Source organism: Priapulus caudatus, unplaced genomic scaffold (assembly GCF_000485595.1).
Source record: "Priapulus caudatus unplaced genomic scaffold, Priapulus_caudatus-5.0.1 Scaffold886, whole genome shotgun sequence".
Classification (NCBI taxonomy): domain Eukaryota; kingdom Metazoa; phylum Priapulida; class Priapulimorpha; order Priapulimorphida; family Priapulidae; genus Priapulus; species Priapulus caudatus.
In genome coordinates this window covers 1-12,425 of record NW_014577947.1, presented here as the reverse complement: position 1 = coordinate 12,425, position 12,425 = coordinate 1, and the positions used below count along the sequence as shown (strand labels likewise).

At 49.7% G+C, this 12,425-nt stretch overlaps 1 protein-coding gene across 2 annotated transcripts in view; it reads left to right on the top strand.

Annotated features, from left to right (window-relative positions):
• The window catches only part of LOC106814219 (basement membrane-specific heparan sulfate proteoglycan core protein-like), a gene marked incomplete at its 3' end in the record, with an annotated part of 99,672 nt that extends 87,561 nt beyond the window's left edge, over window positions 1-12,111 (top strand). For both annotated transcript variants that reach the window (XM_014818519.1, XM_014818518.1), the window contains 1 exon segment: window positions 11,880-12,111. In XM_014818519.1, the coding sequence (XP_014674005.1) occupies window positions 11,880-12,111 (232 nt within the window).
• Between the last annotated feature and the right edge of the window lie 314 nt (window positions 12,112-12,425).

The following is a 12,425-nucleotide window of genomic DNA, read 5'->3' as shown; positions in this document are numbered from 1 at the left end:
CGTGTGCATGTACGTGTGTGTGTGTGTGTGTGTGTCTGTGCGTGGGCGTGTGTGCGTGCGTGCGTGTGTGTGTATGTGTGTGCGTGTGTGTGTGTGTTTGTATGTGTGTGTGCGTGCGTGTGTGTGCGTGTGCGTGTGCGTGTGCGTGTGCGTGTGCGTGTGCGTGTGCGTGTGCGTGTGCGGTGTCGTGTCGTGTGTGTGTGTGTGTGTGTGTGTGTGTGTGTGCGCGCGCGTGTGTGTGTGCGTGCGTGAGTTGACTATGGTCTCTCGAGCACGTGATTGGGATGGATGCCCGGCCCCCGCACCTCACTGCAATGAATCGCTACGAGAATTTCGTGCAAAGGATTTTCGCGCGCCGACAACCGGGCGTGCCAGCACGCGTCGCGATTAATTCGTTTAGCGGTCGCCCTCTCCATCCGATGTTTACATTACGAATAACGATCACCGGAAATTTTAACGGATCTGCTGCTGCGCCGAGTGCTTTCAGGTGATGATCATGATGCTGCATGCGGTTCATTAGCATAATTAACTACCACTGCTCTTACGACTCGAGATTATGCGTGTTGATGCGTCCTTGGTTATAATTAAGCGCAGCTGCGAGATGCCAACCACTACGATTTATCCGTATTTCATACGAATTTCGTTTGCATTTTGACCACTACGACCAGTTTGCATACAACTACGATTTTTATTACGATCGAAAAAAAATCATTTTGATGATATTTCAAGTCTTTTGTTACATTGATATAACATGATTGAAAATAACTATGAAAATAACTACATGTATTTAGTAGCAAATATCAGTGTGAACTTATTGTCATTTTGGGTCCCAGAATGCAGGAAATTGCATCTCGGAATCAAAGATTTTCCGGGGAGGGGGGCATGCCCCGAACCACCCTAGCATACTCGGGTTACTGAGTACCATCGGACTACAGATTTCAGACATCCTCACTACAGTTTGCTCAGAAAAGTGTTGGCATCTCTGGACAATGTGCGGCGATGCGTTCCCATGCGTCGATTGCATCCCGTTGTCGTGACCTGTGTGGAATTAAGTTTTCAGCTCGTCGAATGTAATTGTCATCTGGCATTGTCGAATGTAAATGTGTCGCAGTCGAATAGCCGTGACGTTGTTGAATACGATGGTTACGTTGTCATATCTACAGCAGCACGTGCGAACTGTGTCGCCAACGATGTGGACATAAATCGAAGGGCTTCGCTGGAAGTCCTCGTGTTGTTCATGTAGGCGGCTATTCGAAAACACACCCCTTGTAGCGAAACATGTTCTTGGGTCAGCATTCGGATTTTATTGCTGTTATTAGTAGGAAACATTGTAGCGCCGTCCCAGTAGTAGCAACTGTCAGCCTGTTCTTCCTATGACAAATATTGTTATATGTGTTGTGCGCATCATAGGAGTTTAGGAGCGCTATTATGAACGCAAGCAGTAAATTTCAGCTGTAAAGCGGAACGAGGTTGACTCGCCAATATTTGTCACAGGAAGAATCAATAAATAGTAAATAAAAAGTAATAGTAATAGTAAATCATAGGAATTTGACAAATAGTGTCATAGGAAGAATCTTCCTATGACAAATAGTGTAATAGGAGAGCGTATATATACATTATGCGTATGTCGTATTTGTCATAGATGCAAGCAGAACATGTTGTAGCAGCTGCTGCAGCTGATCGTCTGCTATTCGCTGCCATGCCACGTTACTCGTACGAACACACAACCCTACTACTCGCCAAGATTTTAGTATTTATAACACCAAAACTATTAGTTGGGTCCTAAGATCTTGTAAATGTCAATGTTGTATATACGTACGTATATAGTAGCGTATACGTACGTATATATAATAGCGTATACGTATGTAGTATATTGTACGAATATTGTATACGTGCGTATAGTAGTGGCGTAATGATGCAGCTACCTACTGCAAGCAGATGATCTGCGGGTGATGAGCGACCAGACCAGCATTGCAAGATGTCGTCCGGTAAAGATGAGAGGCGGCAGAAAATACTAAAAAAACGGACTACTTATTTACGGACGTGTGTGGCAGAATTATGTTGTTGAAAGAAATGGGGTCAAGAAAACATTGGCGGTTGACGTACAGTTTACTTGCGAAAGTTCGCAAATACGCTGCCGTGTATAGCCTAACCGTGGAAGTGTATAGACGTATAGTGTGCTACATAACATCATCTACACACCGGATGTTTTTTCTCGGCATTTTTCTCATTTAGAGGCAGCCATCGGCTAGATACCTATTTCTGCGTATTGATTTTAGCTCTACCCATTGCCCTTTAAAAAACACGCGGTATAATAGGGCCCGATGAGGCGTTTCCTGTACGCGCGTTATATAGTTTCGTTGCAAATCATCCAACGGAGATTTCCACTGGCAATGAACGATGAAATCTGCAGGAACATCGGAAAAGAATCTGCACTTATCACCACGTGTTCTCAACGTGCTGTTCTGCCGCGCACGAGTGCGTTTGTTTAGACTGGAGTCTATGGCGGGGAAAATCGCTGCGAGTTTGTTTTGGTTTTTATCCGGGTTACTTTGCATAGTGTGGCGTTAATATGTCAGGATTAATATGATATCGTATCAAAAACAGCAGAAATGCTTATATTTTTAGGGCCGTCTGCTCAGATCGGATTGCAGTTAGTTCGAAGTGGCAGACACGTTACAGCGCTGTTGGAGCCTTGTACGGCTTTTTTACAACTCTCTTGCATCCACGTTCGAGGCCTGTTCTAGCTATGTTGCAGCTATTTTGCAGCTAGGTTTCTATCGTGTTGTAGCCTCCTTATAGTCAACCAGTAAGAGGCAATACTGACATCATGATCAGGTATCTCAACATGGATGCACGTAATTAAGTAGCTAGTGCACAAACCCATAGCGTGTTGGAACTTCCTTCCCAACCGTTGGCAACGAGCTCGCTTACCTGGCTGAATCTCGTGTTGCGGCTTGTGTCGGTAATTACGTTATCTTACTACCGCGTTAAGAGCGCACAGCGTTCAAGCAGTGATGAACGCGGGTACGTAGCTTCTGTGAAACTCGCGGCGGTAAGCAGCTCTAAAATACAAACACCTGTGTGCGAGCCCCAGCCTCGAGACGACGGCAGGCCTGCGAATGAACCTGCTGATACTATTTCCACGCTATCCGCAGATAAAGCGATCCATCTGCAAGTGAAAAAAATACACCCCCATCACATTTTTTAACAGATTGGCCACAGCTGATGGGCTGGGAAGTGTTAGGAGATTCGCTGGCAAGTGGTAGAAGGTGGATAGTGTTTCCTTTTCAACTCATTCAGCTTCCAGATTAGTCGATTAGGCGGAGGCTGTAAGGCGAAGCGGATTGAGAGATGTCACCAGACGAGCCAGCGCTAGCATGTACGCACGCCGCGCCATGAAGCCAACATGCTTGGGTTTATATCATTGCGGCTGCCAGTAATTCGAACAGTGTTGAGAGAGTGTAGGCGCGCGCCTGTGTGTGTGTGTGTGTACGTTAGAGGCTGGAAATGTGCACCTGACCTTGAGCTGTCCGCCAGTAGGGTAGCAGAGGAGTAGCGGTCGTCGGTAAACAGCTTCACGGAAGTTCCCTCTGGCGAGTGACTTCGCAGCGTGCCTGGCCGTGCGCACCGCGTCTCATCTATACACGATATATACATGTACACATTCTTGCATTCTTGCAGCTTCGCCGTCGGTGGTGCTTCCCCTCCTCTCCCCCCACCTCGCCATGTTTCAACGACAACTGAAATGACCCTTGCCTACTTTCTGTCTCCCTCCAATCCTCCCTTGCTCCCTCCCCCTAGCTCTTCACTATCGAGGTGCGAAGAAGAAGCCTAGAAGTGGAAGGCATTTACGGTGGGTGTGTGTAACAGAGGGAGGGGAAGGCAGGGGATTGGACAAGCACATCGAATGCCGGAATAATCTCCGTAACAAATTGAATCTGCAGGCGCAGCATTTATATATTTACGTTGTTGACAGGCGCGCGCGCGTGTGTGTGCGAGATGAGATCTCGCGTCAAATTTGATCATGCCCGAATATCGGCGCTCTGATTCGCGGCATGTTTAGCGGCATTAGCGGCGCACCAGTGTTGATGGCGGGCCGACGTAATCCGAGATGAACACTATAGATTGCTATTGCGCATACTTCGAGAGAGCTCGGCGGAGACGAGCGAGTAGAAGGCGAGGCGATGGAGGCGAGAAAGAGGGAGAGAGGGGAGGGAGACGGAGAGAGAAGGGGAGAGAGGCGGAGAGGAGCGAGTATAAGGCGAGGCGAGAGAGAGAGAGGGAGGGGAAGAGATGGGAGGGAGAATGATAGGGAGAGGGAGAGAGAAGGAGAGGGAGAGGAAGAGAGAGATGGAGAAGGAGGGACAGAAGGAGAAAATGCGGCGATGAGCTGAGCGAGATGACGCGAAGAGAGAGAGAGAGAGCGCGCGAAGAGAGAACAGAGAGAGAGAAGTGACGAGAGAAAATAAAGACAAGAAGAGAAGACAGAGAGTAGAGAGAGAGACGAAGAGAGAGAGGATGAGAGAGAGAAGAGAGAGAGAGAGAGCAGAGGAGAGAGAGAGAGAGAGAGAGAGAGAGAGAGAGAAAGAGAGAGAGAGAGTGAGCGAGAGAAAAATAAAGAAAGAAAGCGAGAGAGAGAGAGAGCGAGAGAGACAGAGAGAGAGAGAGAGAGAGAGAGAGAGAGAGAAGAGAGATGAGAGAGACAGAGAGAGAAGAGAGAGAGAGAGAGAGCAGAGAGAGAGAAGAGAGATCAGAGAGAGAGAGAGAGAGAAGATGAGCGAGAAGAGAGAGAATGACGAGAGAAGAGAGAGAGAAGGAACGCGAGAGAGAGACGAGAAGAGCACGAGAGAGAGGAGAGAAAGAGAGAGAGAGAGAGAAGAGCGAGAGAGAGAGAGCAGAAGAGAGATGAGACACGAGCAGACAGAAAAAGCAAAGCGAGAAGAGAGAGACGAGAGAGAGAGGGAGAGAGGGGGAGACGAAACCGCGCCCGCCCGCGAGAGAGAGAAGACTCGATAACCGTCGAGATAATCGCACTTGGCTGGTTTGCTAGTGATCAAGACGCGTTGTTCTGGGGGGCCGGGGGAGCGTCGGACTCTGTCCACTCGGTCCTGATATTCCGCTCCGAAATTCATCGGCCGAACGACGCGCGCATGTTCGTCTACCACGATACCAGTCGACGACGCTCGAGCCACAAATAATGATCTTAATACATTAAAAATAAACTGAAAACATATTCGTAAAGGTATGAGGTCCCATCACATTGGCCGAAGCGTTTCGCTGAGGCGGGTTGATCAGGCATGGGCCGCGGTGCAACGGTCCGCCGCATGTAACTGGAGACGGTCATAGGCAGCGCGCGAGCGAGCGAGCCCCGTGCCAAGCCTCTCCTCCACCCCCCCACCCCTCGCGTCCGCGTGCTCATCTTGGAGCTGGCGCGGGATAAGAGCTTCTGCCAGTCTCAATTTGCGCGGCCGCCGCTTCCTCAGCAGTGCGTCGGTGCCTAGTACGGCACGCTGCCTATAACAGACGGGATGTGAGAGGGCCGATCTGACGGCGCTGTCACCGTAGCAGACGTCACGATGACGCGTGACGCTGACGCTGTGACGCGTGACGCTGTCACCGCAGCACACATCACGATGACGCGTGACGCTGACGACGGGACGCGAGAACGACACGCGTGACGCATGCGCCTGTACTGTCGCGCGGTAGAGGATAGAAAGGCAGAAATCGGCTTACGTGTAGAGAGGAATCTTACTTGCAGTGGTGCTGGGCGCGTTGCCGACACCGCCCAGCGATGACGTGCGGAATGTATACGCGTGCATAGTGTGGCGGCGGTCGCCTTGGCTGTCGGTTCGAGAATAGTTACATTTGAAGTATTTTTCCGCTTGTTGACGGCGGGGGAGGCGACGTAAAAGGGTTTGTCAAACAAGCACAGGTCGTGTCCGAGGTTTACCGACCTTGATTAAGACAATTGTGCGGGTAACAAGTACTAACAACCGTATTTACATCGCGTCCGGACTACATCGTTTGCGGATCCGTTTCAGGGGCCCGTTGTCAGAAACAAAATAGTCTTAACAATAACCTTTTCTCTTAGACTGTTGACCGAAACGCTGCGAAGTTACGAGAATGAAAAATCGTGGCAGATTTCCTTATAACAATACGAAACAAAGTGATGTCGACGGTCTAGGAGAAATTGTTAATGTTAAGACTAATGTTAAGACTAATTTTGTTTCTGACAACGGGCCCCAGATATCGTCCCGTATATGATAAGAGTATTGAATGAGATATATTGGGACCTATATATATATAGCGTTTCGATCATAAATAAAACTAAAAACTAGGTTCGTTGGCTATACCATGAACGCTTCTTGCAGTACAGCTACTATTAGCAGCTAAATAATCTTATATGCGAGCTTGCTCTAGCCCCAACAGATGGCGAATGATTACTCAAGGCGTTGCGCAAGTCGCTTAGGTGGTATTGAATTGAGATTATATTCGACCAATATATATATACGATGCATATAGCGCTTCGTATCGAATAGAATAAAGCCCATAAAAACTATGGTTTAGCGAATACAATGAATCGCTTCTGCGTACAGCCTACTATTCAAGCAGCTAAATTAATCCGTTATATGGGGTATGTTAGCCCAACAGATGGCGATTGCATTACTCAGGCTGTGCCAGTCGTAGGAGGGGGCGATCAGATGCGGGCAGTGTGAGCAGTCTTTACCATGCTAATTGCGAAGGGAAGTGTATTTTGAAATGCGGATGGCGGAGCGATAGTAGCACATAAATAGTTATGAGGTGCGGCCAGGCTGTGAACGTGGTGGCGAACGTGCGAAATGCGAGAACGCAAGTGTACTCGTGGGAAGGAGTGCCTAATGCCTCAACGATGCAACCTCCTGTGGCTGCGCAGCGCGAGCAGTGGTAGGCGATGATCATGAAGAGGGGGTGTGTTCACCCGTCACTCGCCTCTATTAGGTTTGTTCGACTTATATTCAAGAGCGTATAAAGAAGGGGTAAATCACATATATTATAATATATATTATTAGATTATAAGTATAATTCGCTCCTCTTAACTAACACTCCTTGACTTTAATCGTACGCTCACTCGCCCGCACGCACCGGGATCGTCTGTGGTCGCGGGCATGGTGTGGGTTCACGTACGCACGTGCGACCAACCAAGAAGAGGCCTGCGCGCTACAAGCACGCATCAGGCAGTACGACAAGAGATGCTGACCCCGCCGGCCGAAGATGGAAGGCGCGCCGTCACGGTTCCAAAATAGAACAGGCATCCCGCACGTGCGATGAAGCCCTGTGTGACTGCAGGCGGTGTGCACCGGATGCGTGCTCTAGCACAACGTAATACGCTAACCCATTAATAAACGACAGCTAACAGTGCGCATTACCTTAATAAACCACTCGCCAGACCTGTCGCACAGCGATCCAGGGACGAATTTGTATTTGCCGTCGCTTCCACCGCCGCCTGCTTTGTGCGGACGTGGGCATGTTTCGCGCGTTAGCACCGCAGCCGCGGCTGCGCGATGCGCGCGCGTATGCAGCTAGGTTCTCGATAGCTCCGTTTTGAAGTCCGCAGAGACGAATGACTCATTCATATTATCCAAAAACGCGGCGATTACAGTCCTTGGTTTGGCTTGATGGTTGATTGCTCGTTGGCTCTGGCCAGCATGACGGGTGATCATGTCGAGGCAACGACTAGCACTGTTTGCGCTACGCAAACACAACTTCGCGTCCCGCGCTAGGAAGTGCAAAAAGATTCAAGATCGTCGTATATCCAGAGGATCGGGCGCAGGTCGAGCAACTTGCATTAACGTTTTAAGGACCAAATATATCTCTNAGTAGTCAGACACTTGCCGCTGTGCGACCGTGCCTTGACTGACCATGCCGGTCGGTGCGCTCATTCACTTGACATCTGAGTTTTTTAAATAGATTAATGGGGGCGAGAGAGTGGGAGCGAGAGCGCACGCGCGCGCGAGAGAGAGAGAGAGTGAGGGGAGAGAGAAGGGAGAGAGAGCGTGCGTGCGTGCGTGCGCACGTGTAAGGGGGAGAAGGTTGAGCGACAGCAAGAGAACGAGAACAAGATATAAGTAGGTTAACGAAGATCTAGGAAGCGAGCCCACACTCGCAAGAGAGCGAGTGCGATTAGAATTGCCGTCTGTATAATGTAAAACATATAACTCTCTTCGCGTTACAGAGGCGGAAATCGGCAGTCTCCATTCTGTTGATGAAAATCGATAGACAATGATTTATTCCCATTTACAATCGGCTTCTTCTGGTATAGCTGCCGCCAACGCTGATCATGCCCGCTATATATACTGTAAGCGAGTAAATTTCATACTTTTGGGAAGCGGTGTCGATGTAAATGTGTGAGACGGTGGTTAGACGGCAAGCGGTCGGGCCCAAGATGAAAGCGAGCGAGGGCTCTGGGGGTGCCGGTATAGGGTAATACCTTACCACTTCTACTTCTGTATATGCGCATTACGGGGTGATACTCCATTAGGAGTGTTCCCAACTTTAATGGTCATATATGGTCATGGTCATATATTAGTTTGTGGTTTAATGTCATTTAGGCCGCAAGAGCCGAACGCAACCTAGCTCTAGAACAATAGCCCTTCGCTCTGCCACAGGTTCCACTGCGCCTGTGGCAGAGCGAAGGGCTATAGTTCTAGAGCTAAACGCAGCTCTGCAGTTTATATTTTGCACGCGGGACACATGTTAAAAGACAGCAAAAATAAGCTTCCCGCAGTGTACCCTCTGTTTACAGTCGTTTCTGTCTCCTTTGCGTGGATTGATGATTTATTGATTGTGAGATTTGTGATTCGTGATCGTGCGCAACATGTCTCGCACATGATATAGCTACGACTGCTGAGGTTTCACAGTTAGTTTGTCGGAATTTGGACATTGATCAAACTTCATGGTCGAGAGGCTCTTCTCTGCGGACACTTATTATAAGTGCATATATGAACAGGTTATTGATCCATGGGCCACGCTGTTGCCCCCTCTCCGCAAGTATGGCCTGCTTTGTCGGATCTGATTCTGGCTACTATAGACGTCCACTGGCGTTGTGGGCCGACATGTCGCAACGGTGTCGACGGAGCGACTGGTTTCCGTCTAGAAACGCGGCGGTGATGTAAAAATATATGGGACAAATGTGTGACGGTGTGTATGGAGTAGTAGTTATGTGCGGGCACTTCGTTCGCGCGGAGATCGCTTTCTGTGCCTGGATTATCGGTGCCTGGACGCCCTGTGTTGGCGGGTGTTATGCAGGCGTGCGGTCATTATGACAGCTGACCATTCACTGTGTCGGCAGTGCAAGCCCTCGCCCCCCCCGGGGGGGGGGTACTCCGCATAGTGGCGTGTATATATATATATATGCGCCGCATTATTGCCTCCCATTTTTCGTTTTCCTTGACATTTTTTTGCCCCCAAATTTTTTCCTATTCATCTTTTTGCCCCCAAATTTTTCCCCTGCCATCTTTTTGCCTCCCCCCCCCCATTTTTCCCTAGCCATCTTTTTGCATAGACATATAAAAGTATATAGAAATAGTAATTAGAGTCTATGCGATTGTTTTTTTTGCTTATATTTTGAAAAAAACAAGTGATTCTATCTCAAAAGATGTAATTTTACTGATTCTGTTTTTCACCATCGAGCCATCTTTTTGCCCCATGTGTTCACCGTCAAGCCATCTTTTTGCCCTCTTTTATGGTGGCAGGTGAAGTTCACCGCGGTTTTCTGCTGGGTTCGTGAGCAGCAGCAGCGCGCAAGCATTGCAAAGCCGGATCCCTCCCCCGCATGTCTGTCTCAGAGGACACGCCACGCACCTCTCTCGATCGCACCGTTGCAATTTCGGCGGGAATCAGCGTTGGGGAGTTTGTGCTACACCGCACTGTATACCAACACGTAGACGGCTAGACCCACTGGCAAATCATTCAAACTTCGTTTCGACTCGAACTGTTCGTTTTGGTTTCCCTACGAGCGTTCCTCTAAACCGCAGCGCTCATGCAGCCTACACTTGAATTGGAAATGCTGATGTACTGTGCCGGCAGTCAAGGACTTTGTCTTCCCGTCGGAGTGGTCACCTAATTGATTACAGCTATAGACGGCGGGGACGATGTACTTTGGTCGTGGATGAGTCTCGTATGCCCATGTACCCGCCGACGATCGTAAATATTGACCAGCATCGAGTGACCTCGATGTTTGCTCTCATAAGCGGTTAACTTTACCTATATATGTCTTCGTTCGGCAAACGTGTTTGTGTGCACTTCGCGCGTCGGCGGGCGGGCGGGCGGCGGCGACGCGTTCCGTCGGCAGCGTCGCGTCGCTTGCTGACGGTCGTCGTGTGCGTGAGTGCGCGAGTTCGTGTGTTTGTGCGTGTGTGTTGGATGTGTTCGGTCGTGCGCGTGCGAACGTGCGAGCGTGCGTGCGTGATTGTAGTTGTGCGTGTGTGTGTTGTATGTGTTCGGGCGCGCGTGCGTATATGCGCGCGTTGGTACGTGTGCGTACGTGCGCGCGTGCATGTGTGCGTATGTGCATGTGTGCGTATGTGCGCGCGTCTGTTTCTGAGGAGTGCGGCTGTATAGCAGATAGGAACGCGAGAGATCAACATCGCGAAGGTTATACGAGGCTTTCTTCCGGCGCCTGTGTTTGGCACACGGCGGCGATGAAAGGAAACACGCGGCCGTTTACCGCCGCTCACACTGGCCCCCCGTAATAAAGCCGCATTCATTACCCTTTCGCTGTGCGCCACAACAATGCTTGTTCTTCTCATGCAGGTGTCTGCCGTATTGTGGTACCGTAGGCACTGTGCGGAACGGCGGAGCAGCAGCGAGTCTCTCTCTCTCTCTCTATTTCCGCTCCCTAGCCGTCGCTCCCTGGCCATCCCATTGCTTGTAGTGTCCAGCACCAGTATTGATCCAGCCGAGCAAGCGCAGTTTAGTAGTAGAGCCCGCCGTAGAGCCCCATATATAGTAGTAGCCCGCCGTCTCGCAGTCATTGTATTAATCTATTAATCGCTTCTTCGAATGACTATATTTCGCGTCGCTGGATACGATCGCGCGCGCTCTTCGCGCTCTAAAGTAAACATGCATTCCCCAGTGATGCTGGCTGTCTCACTGTCGATCAGGGCTAATGCGCGTGTATCTATGCCCCCCCCCCTCCCACACACACACCGTCACCATGTACCGCGGTGAATTGTGTGATATAGCAAAAAAACGAAGGAAATAGCTAATACTGTGATAGTAACGCGGCGGGACAGGATCACTAGATTCTAAATGATATCAATCAATAGATGAATAAATTAACACACCAGCATTTCTTCTCTATGAGCTAACGTGGACACGTTAAAAATTCAGTTCAATATATTCTTGCTGTGATACGAAATAGTACAACAGCGACCAACTGCAGTGCTTAAATGTACCATGTTGCCTCGAAATGTGGATTGAACCATGCTTGCCAGGAGATTCCATCTCTCCAATTGATAGTTTTACTACTGAAAGCTAGTATAACTGTGGGGAAAGTGCTGGAATTCGAGGAACGAGAGATAACTGAAGGGAGGAGGAGTCGGTGGAGGGGAGAATAGTGTATCAGAAAGTAGATGGAGAGAATAGTGTATTAGAAAGTAGATGGGGAGAATATTGTATCAGAAATTTCTATGAGAGTGCAGTAGATGTCATTCCTCACTCACATACCACCTATACCCCAAGATACGTTGAGTAAAAATTTTCCCACAAATTCCCGTCATCGTCACCACACCGGCCTAAAAAAGAGAAATCCCGCAACCGAGATTACGCCCCCCCGCCCCCACCCAGCGAGGACGCTGCCTTGCACTACTAACGAGCCCACCCTTCCCCCCTTGCAGCAGCAGCAGTTGGCGGACCTGACGTTCAGCGACAACGATGCCGACCAACCGGTGGAGCCGATCGGAGCGCCGGCTCGCTACGAGCGAGAGGACCCGATCGCGTCGCCGCGCAACGAGCCGGCGGACGATGAGGACTACAATAGCCTGTATGGCTCCGGCTATGGGTCCGGCGACGAGGAAGAGGGTGGCGAGAGTGGCGAGGTGGAGGTGACCTACCCCGACGACTACCCGAGTGAGTAGTGGCTTCGCCGTCGTGAGCTGGATTGTTGCTGTGGCGGTATTCCTGGCGTTGTGTCGCATGTGGATTGCTTCCGTGGCTGTTGTCCACACACTTTTGCTAACATGTTCTGACTCGTTTACTGATTAGTAGTCGAGTGCTCTGGAATTGAAACCTGGTTGCCATTGAATGCTTACAATGGTCATGCCTGCTATTCTGATCATTGCTTACACTGGTCATGGTTGCTACTCTGATCAATGTTTACATTGGTCATGGTTGCTACCCTGATCATTGCTTACACTGGTCATGGTTGCTACCCTGATCAATGT